The sequence below is a fragment of the Impatiens glandulifera genome, chromosome 4 (assembly GCF_907164915.1).
Source record: "Impatiens glandulifera chromosome 4, dImpGla2.1, whole genome shotgun sequence".
NCBI lineage: Eukaryota > Viridiplantae > Streptophyta > Magnoliopsida > Ericales > Balsaminaceae > Impatiens > Impatiens glandulifera.
Window position 1 is genome coordinate 29,168,845 of NC_061865.1, and position 9,794 is coordinate 29,178,638.

Below are 9,794 nucleotides of genomic sequence, written 5' to 3' on the forward strand. Positions count from 1 at the left end.
TCCGCACCCCTCTCGGTCAGATCTTAACAATGCGGATGGCATGCAAAGGTTAGAACCTGACGCCGGTTAATCGTCAAGAAAGGAAGCTAATAACTCTCTTCCACCCATATCCCCGGCCAGGACTTCTTCAAGTAAGTCCCCCGAACACCAACATGCTAACATTGAAACGGAAAATCTGGTATTCGGTCAGAATGATCCTCTGCACAACAACCCTCCGGAAGAGTCTGTCGTAACTAAGATGATTAGAGAATGCTTCGATAAATTCTTCCAAGAAACCATTACACCGTGGAAGACTATGATGAAAGAACAGACAAAATCGTCGCAGTGGATGATTGAACTTGCGAATCAGCGGATTGGAGCCATCGAAGAAGGAAATGCTTTAACCGACTCCTCCTTAAAAGTAGTTTCGGCACAACTTGAAGAACTCATAGCGGCTAAGATGGCAGCCGACGAAGAAAGAATCAAGGAAAATGAAATTGCAGCCCGAAAGATTCAGGAAGAAGAAAATGAAAGGCTGAGAATTTTGAAAGAACGGGAACAATCGGATGCGGCAATGGCCCGACATGTCAATGAAGAAGAACATGCCAATCCGAACTTAACAGAACAAACTCTGACCCCGACTGTCCATACAACGCGCGGTGAAACAAGAAAGAGAAAGGCAACTGCGAAGAAGGCGACTCAACAACTGTTGGATGACTGTGCGGATCCAACTGGTGCACCAACGGTCAACTTGGAGAATTCGGATTCGCGTGAAGATGAGGAAAATGTTCCTCCGCTGTAGAAACGGACGAGGGTTGTTCCGATTATTGCGATGCCTCTTCGTTTAGTACCTCCAAGCTCCTTTCCTCAACAAAATCCATCCCATAGAGCACCTCCCTTAACACGACATGCACCAGCAACTGGTCGCTCGGGCAATCGAGCTTCATCCTCCAGACCAGGCTACGATCCGTGCACTCCAGGGAAAGGGCTAATGATGGACTATATCTGGGACATCGTAAACCGTGGCGACAAGAATAGAGATTAAAACTTTACTTATCTGCTCTATGTCTTCTTCGGTTTATCTTATGTTTTTAATTTATGATATTTATATATAAGTACTTTTGGAAAAACCTGTGATTCTACTTAACGCGTTTCTTTTTAACCGGCCTACTTCTTACATCTTACATGGTTTTGAATATTTTAAATAAAATAATTAAAAAGGGAGAAATTGGTAGATAAAATTTTTCGCAAGATAAAACCGAAAATTTTTTTCCGAAAATTTTCAAACACAAAATTTATCTTCAATATATTTTTTTTTCAAAGTCTTTTCTAAAAACATTTTTCAAAATAACAAACTTCTAAAATAATCACCGGATGCATGGTTTTGAATATTTTAAATAAAATAATCAAAAAGGGAGAAATTGTTAGATAAAATTGATGGGTTAAATAAAAAGCTTAACTTAATAAACTTATTCTACATGAACGGTCAGGATTTTCAACCGGTCAAGTAATCGAAACCGGCTAAAAGAAACAGATAAACAAACTAAATCTATCCGGTTGAATAGAACAACCTGAACGACAAAGATCTCAAACCGGCCAGAAGAGACAAAATCCAGAACCGAATGTTGTCCGGTTGAATTGCACAACCGATTAACCTGATAAGTTGGAATGAAGTACTCAATCCAAATCCAAAGAAAAAATCCAACGAGAAGACTACTTAAAGAAAGAAGTCAAAGATATCAAATAAAGAGTAGTTTACAAATTGGTGCAAACAGACACTTTGGGTATATGCAGAAGATGACATCAAAGGATCAGACTGTGACATTACTATTTTTGTACAAGTCTGATGATATGCTGCAGGCTGCAGAAGATTGCCTGAATAAACAGTTACCATTTTGGTACAAGTCAAAAGAGCAATCTTCCAAGTGCAGGCAATTGTCCAACTGACAGTTGCCATAATCAAGTAAAGACAAATCTGAGCCGGTCTACTCCATGCTTCGAAAGCATAAACTGCATTTAATGCTATGCTGAACCTCTAAAGCTATCCGTTGAAGAAATGTGACCGTTGGCACATTTTCACCTATAAAAGGAGAAGCTGAGGAAGTTGAAACATACAAGTTTTCAGAACAAGTGTGAAAAACAAGTCTTTGAACAACAAGTGAACAAGAGCTAAGAAAGAGCAAGTTACAAAGTGTTCATATCTCTAAGATTCAAAGCTTGAGTGTGTTTGTGTTACAATTTCCGTGAGAATTGTAAAAGTGATTATCGAGCAGTCAATAAGACTCGATCGTGTATTGTGTTTGTGTATTCCTTAGTGAATATCCTTCTCGTGGTTTGAGAAGAATGGGTGACGTAGGAGTTTTATCTCCGAACATCCATAAAAACCTGTCTTGTGCTTTAATTTCTGCCGGTTCCATTTTCTAGTCGACTCATATATTTCTAACCGACCTCCACTATTCCAACCACTTCACTAATCCCTAACCTACATTCTCCAAACCGCATCTATATTCATCATGTGTGTGTGTTGCTTCAACCTGAAACAAACCACTTCCGCACTTGAACTCGGTTCAAGGGTTTGTGACAGTTTGTGTAGTATTGAAACCGATGTTAATTCTTAACCTAATTAACGCCAACCGTTGAGTGTTGTCAGAAAGTACTATCTGGCTGGACCCTGGTCTGCCATCGCCGATCTAGATCCTAACATTTTGGAAGAGATATTTTATCTCTAGAATTCTTGTGTCCATTCAATCAAATATCGCATGTTTATTTCGAGAAAGGCTGACTAGTTAATCGTTCCTACGAAGATCGTAACTAGTGTCGCACGGATTGTAAAGAGAAAGACGGAGCCCACAACACCTATCATTAAGTATATATGTTATAGATTTTAGAGTAATAAAATTGATAATGAATAAATTTAATAAAATATTATTATATCTTGAAAAGTTTGATTAAAAAAAATAAATTTCATTTATTTCCATTCCGTCAATATTTTAACAACTAGTTATTTATTTAGAGATAATTTTAAAATGGGTACACTAACATTATATATTGAAATTGTTCCAAGATTATTAAAAAGATTAATATTTTACACGTAAAAAATGAATAACTTTAATAATTGAAATATTATAGACTAAATTTTACAATGTCTCTTGTTAGGATCGAAGACAACAATAGAAGGGGGACTTGAGTACTGTTGTTATATTTTCATTTAAATGTGATATTAATCCTGTTAAGTATTGAAAATCTTTTTATATTATTGGACAGCAAACTCTTAAACAAATTTAAGTGTGGAAAATATTTGCAGGATTTGAAGCGGTAGATATTAAAATTGAAACAATGAAAAGACAACACAAAATTTTATGGATGTTCGGAGATAAAACTCCTACGTCACCCCTTCTTCTTTTTCCAGAAGGATCCACTAAAAGACTTTGATTTGTATAGACGCTACACAAACCCACTCAGATCACAGGTCTTAACACTTGCATGTCTGAACTTCTAACTCTCACACTATCTTGTTGAAAAAACGTCTATCTGTTCAACTTACACAAGTAAAATGATTATCGAATGATATAAAATATTATCAAGTAAACTTTCTTGTGTGACCGTCGTTTATGTTCTGCGAACTTTCACAAGAGCAAGAACCAACGAGATAGATTGACGGACCAGAGGCTTCATCGTTTTTCTCTGATTCTTTTTTTATATTTGAAGAGTGTCAACAATCGAATCCATTTTGTCAATACGTGGCAATGGTACGTTTGTCGTATGCCTGGCGTATAGGATTTTAGTGCGTAGAGGAATGAAATATTCGTTTATCATTTTTCATTTCAGAGTAGAGAGCTGGTTGTACATTTTGCTGTATTACAGTTTATGAGTGCTCAGTTATTTGTCTTAGCTGATACGCATATTCAGCTGATGTGGAACTCAGCTGATAGTGAGCTCTGCTGATGATCAGCTCTAGCAAACTCTACTGATGATCAGCTCTACTGATGAGCTACTCTACTTTAGCGAGTCTTCAGTTGATGGCTACTCTGTTGTTAACAAACTCTGCTGATGGAGCAGCTCAGTTGATAGCGATTCTACTGATGGCCACTCTATTGTTAGAGAGTCTTCAACTGATGGCAACTCTGCTGTTAGCGAACTCTATTAATGGAGCAGCTCAGCTGATAGCAAGTCTGCTGATGACAACTTTGCTGTCAGCGAACTCTGCTACCAGCGAGTTTTCAGCTGATGACAACTCTACTGTTAGCGAACTCTGCTGATGGAGCAGTTCAACTAATGACAACTCTACTAATGGAGTAGCTCAACTGATAATGAGTCTGCTGATGCCAACTCTACTGTTAGCGAACTCTACTGTTTGAGTAACTCTGCTGTCAGCGAGTCTTCAGCTGATGGAAACTCTACTGTTAAAGAACTTTACTGTTTGAGCAACTCTACTGCCGACGAACTCTGCTGTTTGAGCATTTTTGCTGCTAGCGAACTCTGCTGCTAACGAACTCTGCTGCTAGCGAACTCTGCTGCCAGCTCAGCTCAGCTGATAGCGAGTCTTTGATTTTACCTACGCATTAACACATTATTGAACTTAGTTATATTTATTCATCAAAACTATGTGTGTTTATTTTAATTATTATAAGTTCATTTTAATCAATTAAAACATTTTTTATAATTCAACTTAATTAAACGATTTCTTCTCTAACTTAGTTTAACAATTTTCCTTTTTATGATTTAATCTAACCTCTCTCCTATTATTTAGAAACATTTTTATTTTAACTTTTTGAAGATAAATTTATTTTTTAGATGAATCTTTAATTCTCATGGCCTGCCCCTAACCTACTAATCCTTCTACTTTTTTTGAATTAATTTAGTTAATATCAACTTGTTACCATGTATGTGTATAATAATACATATTAATACATTCATTCTTCTGTTTAAAATATTATAATAATATTTAATTATTATATTTATTTTATTTTACTTTTTATCAGGTAAAAATACACACAACAAAATATATAAAAATTATTAATATATATATACTCAATTTAATCTATATCATTTAATTATTTCAATATTTTGAAGTTTTATTTAAAATTAACCCAAATTTTAATTATTTTAAAATCTACAGATGGATACGTAATTATTTTTAAAATAATTATTTATTTGTATCCCGTTAATTGAGATTGTATAAGAAATTTTAGAAAACATTTGGATGGGTCGAGATTTTTTACAAAAATTATAAATCAAGAGTGTCTATATTATATTAAGGATATTTTAACAATTTCAAACCCTATCTGGATTGAAATGTCATGGTCGCTAAAAAAAAGTCATAAATATGAGAAATTATGTCGAAAAAATGATTGAATACGAATTAAGAGATGGACGAGATACCCTTGACACAAGTCTTGGCTCGTATGTCAATCCATAGTTTTAGAATGTAAGAATTAGAAAAACGACAAACGTGCGAGTATAAAAGATATCCATAATGAACAATGGTTTGATGTCTTACGAATAGTTAGAGAAGGAAAATGAATCATCATACGCGTGCAATTCATTACCCTTTATGACGGGAGGTGTGATACTCAAAACTGAAAAATTGTAGAAAGGAGAGAAATTATACTTTCATAGTATGGGATGTACTCCTAGCTCAAGGAGCTATTATTGATTGATACAATACCGCGTGGTCTCCCAAAGTCGCACTAAGAAACTGCGCTTTATCCTTTGGCTTGCGTACGTAAAATGTTAATGTACGTAAAAGGTTAATGATAAAAGACAAAATAAAAAAATTCATGACTATATCGGATGCACACCGTATCTTATGAACAACATAGATGAAGACAATTACTCATCTCCTTAGAAGTTGCCAATTCACAATTAATATATGGAGAAAATTTGCCGCAACTATGAGGTTAACTTTATGAAAAAATGACACATGATCTAAGAATGAATAACTAGAAAAATGAGAAACAATATGTCTGTAGCTAACGATTTCAAGAGTACCTTTTAAACTATAGTATACAAAGTCTTATGAAAAATATAATATAATTTTTTTCCTCAAAGGTTACATAGATAAACAAATAAATTTGACGAAACATTCAAACCGATTTGCACGACATCACTCGCATGTAAAGAAGAGTCGAAATATCCCACCATAAATAAAAAATATATCGAGTATTGATTATAACGAAGTCACGTAACCACTCAATATTACGCGGGACATTTATAAATATTTTATGTATTATTTTAACAATATAATAAATCGTTTATTTTTTTATATTAAGCAGGATATTTATAAATACTTTATATTTTGTTTTAATAATATAATTAATTGTTTAATTTTTTTGAAAATTTGAAATATTTTGATGTAAATATTTGTTTTGTCCTGATGTCATTTACAATTTTAAGGTATTTTTGATTGAAAAGATTATAAATTATATTTTTTTCTTTTTTAAAAAGAACAAAAATTCTAAAATGAGAATAGTTGTCCAAATCACTAATTTACTCTATTTGAGTTTTAATTATATATATTTTCGGAAAGAAATTCCTAGTTATCATTTTACAATTTAAGTCCTCAACGTTCTCTGAATGATAGATTTTGCCCTCCAAATCTAAACGAGAACTAGTGGTTCTCTTCCTCTGTTAAACGTAAGTCACAAACTAGGAAAGGTCTCGTTTTTATGTAACGACCTATATTTTAGAGAGAGAGAGATAGCTTCCCATGGCGGCCCTTTTGAGTTCATCTCTCTCTTTGCCTCCTAACAAGGTATAGTATTTTATCTCTTTCCCATTTGTATTTGACAACTGATAGCTCGATTAAGCCTTTCTATTTTCGGATCTGTGAATTGCCCTTGATCCGCCGCCGCCGCCTCGTTTCGCAGGTGAATCATGCTTACAGCATAGGCACAAATACAATATTGGCCAAACATTTCCAACCTTTTACAAGAAACATTGAAATTCATGGAAATCATTTGCTGATGATGAATGCCAAGTTATCTACAAACACAGATACCCTTTCAAATGATTCCTCCACTGCCGATTCTACTGACCTTGACAATGGTATCATTAATCTCTTTCCTTTGTAAGATGAATAGTTAATATTCTGGTAATGGTTTTTGCAGATTATGGAGTTGTTGGCATGCATCATGTGGGTATACTATGCAAAAACCTGGAACAATCGATTGATTTTTACCAGAATTTGTTGGGTATGAATGATAATCTTTTGTCTACATTGATGTTTTATGTTTGTTTAAGAGCGGTTCTGTTCTTGACAGGTCTTGAGATAAATGAAGCAAGGCCACATGATAAGCTTCCATATAGGGGTGCATGGTTTTGGGTTGGTACTGAGATGATTCACTTGATGGAACTACCAAATCCGGACCCTTTATCAGGACGCCCTGATCATGCTGGTCGTGATCGTCACGCATGTATTGCCATCCAGGATGTGTCCAAGTTGAAAACTATTCTTGACAAAGCCGGTATAGTTTTTCATATTCTCTGATTGATGCTGATTTCAAATATACTGACCAATTTGTATTTCATTCTGAAAGGCTAACAATTTGTGTATGTACATGAATAGGCATTCCCTATACCCTCAGCCGCTCTGGAAGACCGGCCTTATTCACTCGTGATCCAGATGGTAACGGTTTGGAATTTACACAAGTGTAGTTGGTACAATTACAATATACAATTGATTTCGTGTTAAAACTTAAAGTATTGTACAGACACTATGGTATCACTACATGATTGCTGAAGATCAAATATAGAATACACAGACATTGATTGGACATCTTTCAAACTTTAGGCATAATTCGATTGCAGTGTTCATATTAAGGTGTAACTTTGACATTTCTTTCGTAATCGAGATGTCATACACGGCCTCCAAATGCTTCGGCCTCGATTATCCTCTTATGGATTTGTTTGAAGAATTTGAGAATAATTTATGTTTAAGGCAACGACCAAATATCGTGTTTACTTGTATGACTTTGAGTAGATGATTTTGGCCTTTGTGAGTGAAGAATTTCAGAAATTGCTAAACTTTTTGGGGAAAATATTGGATTGAAGAACTTGAAATATAAACGAACGGTTAAAAAGGATAATCAGAACTGACGGAATTGAAATGAATTACTAGATGCAACTCACAGGAACATGGTTTCATTACAATACTCAAGTTGGATCACCAAATCCCAGTTTTTGATTTATGCATGAAATAAATTGTAATAAGAGTTTATAAAAAGATAATTGAGTCCATCAATTTTAAACTTGTTATTTACTTATAGATTTATTTGTTGAATTATAAAACCTACACTTATAATAAACTCTAGATTGTTAATTAGAGTTTATTGAGTTTGTATTTGGTTTTGAGTTTAAGTTTGGTTTGACAAAGAGTTATTTAGGTTTATTACCTGAATGTTTGCCCTATAAATATGTGATTATTAAGGGTTTACAAAAACTAGACATAATTTTAGAGAGATAAAGAATGAAGCAAAAACTCTCTATTACTTCTTCTTCTTCATAGTGAAATTTGGTAGCGGCTGAAGTGAACATAGCTCAATTTGAGTGAATCACTGTAAATCTGTGTCTTCTTGTGTTCTCCTTTCTTGCGTTTTTACAGATTGTTTCAATCAGGTCGGATTTGAGAGATACAAATCTTAACAACTGGTATAAGAGCAGCTAGGCTAGATCTGAGCATTGGAAACGATGACAAATGAGAAAAGTATAGGACATGGGATTGGAAGATTCGATGAGACAGATTATGCCTTCTAGAGAATGTACATTGAAAATTATCTCTATGGAAAGAAGCTTCATGTTCCTTTGAGTGAGAACCAGAGAAGATGGATGAAGCTGAATGGAAACTCCTTGATAAACAGGTTTTGGGAGTTGTCCGATTGACGCTAGCCAAGACGGTTGCTCACAATGTAGCAAAGGAGAAGACCACCATGGGTCTGATGAAAGCTCTTTCTGATATGTATGAGAAACCATCTACTAACAACATGGTACACTTAATGAAAAGACTTTTTTACTTAAGAATGGTTGATAGTACTTTTGTCACTACTCATTTGAATGAATTCAATAAAATTGTGAATCAATTGCTATCTATTGAGATTGATTTTGGGAATGAAGTTAGTGCCCTGATTTTGTTAGCATCTCTACCAAATATCTGGGAACCTATGAGGGCAGCAATTAGTAATTTAGTTGGAAATGATAAATTGAAATTTGTTGAATTTAGAGATCGTATTTTTGCTGAAAAGGTTTGTAAAATTGATTCCGGTGAAACGTTTTAAGATTCTGCTCTGAATGTGAAAAACAGGGGCAGAGGTAATGATAGAAATTTCAACCGAGGTAAGAGAGGATCTATGTTGAGGAGCAAGAGGAGTCAGTCCAAGTCTGGGCGGACATTTGAGTGCTGGAATTATGGTAAACAGGGTCATTTGAAGAAGAACTGTAAAGCACCGAAGAGAAACAGTGATAATAAAAATGATACAACCAACGATGTTACAGAAATTGTCACTGATGCGTTACTTCTATCTGTTGATAGCCCGATAGATTCATGGGTTTTGGACTCGGGAGCGTCTTTCCACACCACTTCCCACAAAGAATTAATGGAGAATTATGTGGCTGAAAACTGTGGGAAAGTTTGATAGGATCGGCATAATCAATAGAGATTGGGGTCTGGCGATTGATGATGCCTTATGACAAATGATTTGATAGAAATCCTGTTAAGGATTTACATCACTTTCTATTCTGCACAAACCTTTGCAAACACTTGAACGATTCAAGTGCGGAAATATTGGCGTAGGTTTGAAGCTAAGAACCAAGAATGAAAA

The 9,794-nt window shown here is 34.8% G+C and overlaps 1 protein-coding gene across 1 annotated transcript; it reads left to right on the top strand.

The window, feature by feature from the left end:
* Positions 1-6,583: 6,583 nt before the first annotated feature.
* On the top strand, positions 6,584-7,827 carry LOC124936085 (glyoxylase I 4). The gene is made up of 5 exons (XM_047476544.1): positions 6,584-6,733; positions 6,849-7,026; positions 7,089-7,172; positions 7,242-7,445; positions 7,547-7,827. Exons 1-5 carry the CDS (start codon positions 6,689-6,691, stop codon positions 7,633-7,635), a joined length of 600 nt encoding a protein of 199 aa, XP_047332500.1. The 5' UTR covers positions 6,584-6,688; the 3' UTR covers positions 7,636-7,827.
* The last annotated feature ends 1,967 nt before the right edge of the window (positions 7,828-9,794 follow it).

Excerpts from the sequence above, each read along its gene's own strand:
- LOC124936085 (XM_047476544.1), top strand. The coding sequence starts at position 6,689 with ATGGCGGCCCTTTTGAGTTCATCTCTCTCTTTGCCTCCTAACAAG. Across the intron at positions 6,734-6,848 it reads TCTCTTTGCCTCCTAACAAG|GTGAATCATGCTTACAGCAT; the intron begins GTATAGTATTTT and ends CTCGTTTCGCAG. Across the intron at positions 7,173-7,241 it reads TTTTTACCAGAATTTGTTGG|GTCTTGAGATAAATGAAGCA; the intron begins GTATGAATGATA and ends TGTTCTTGACAG.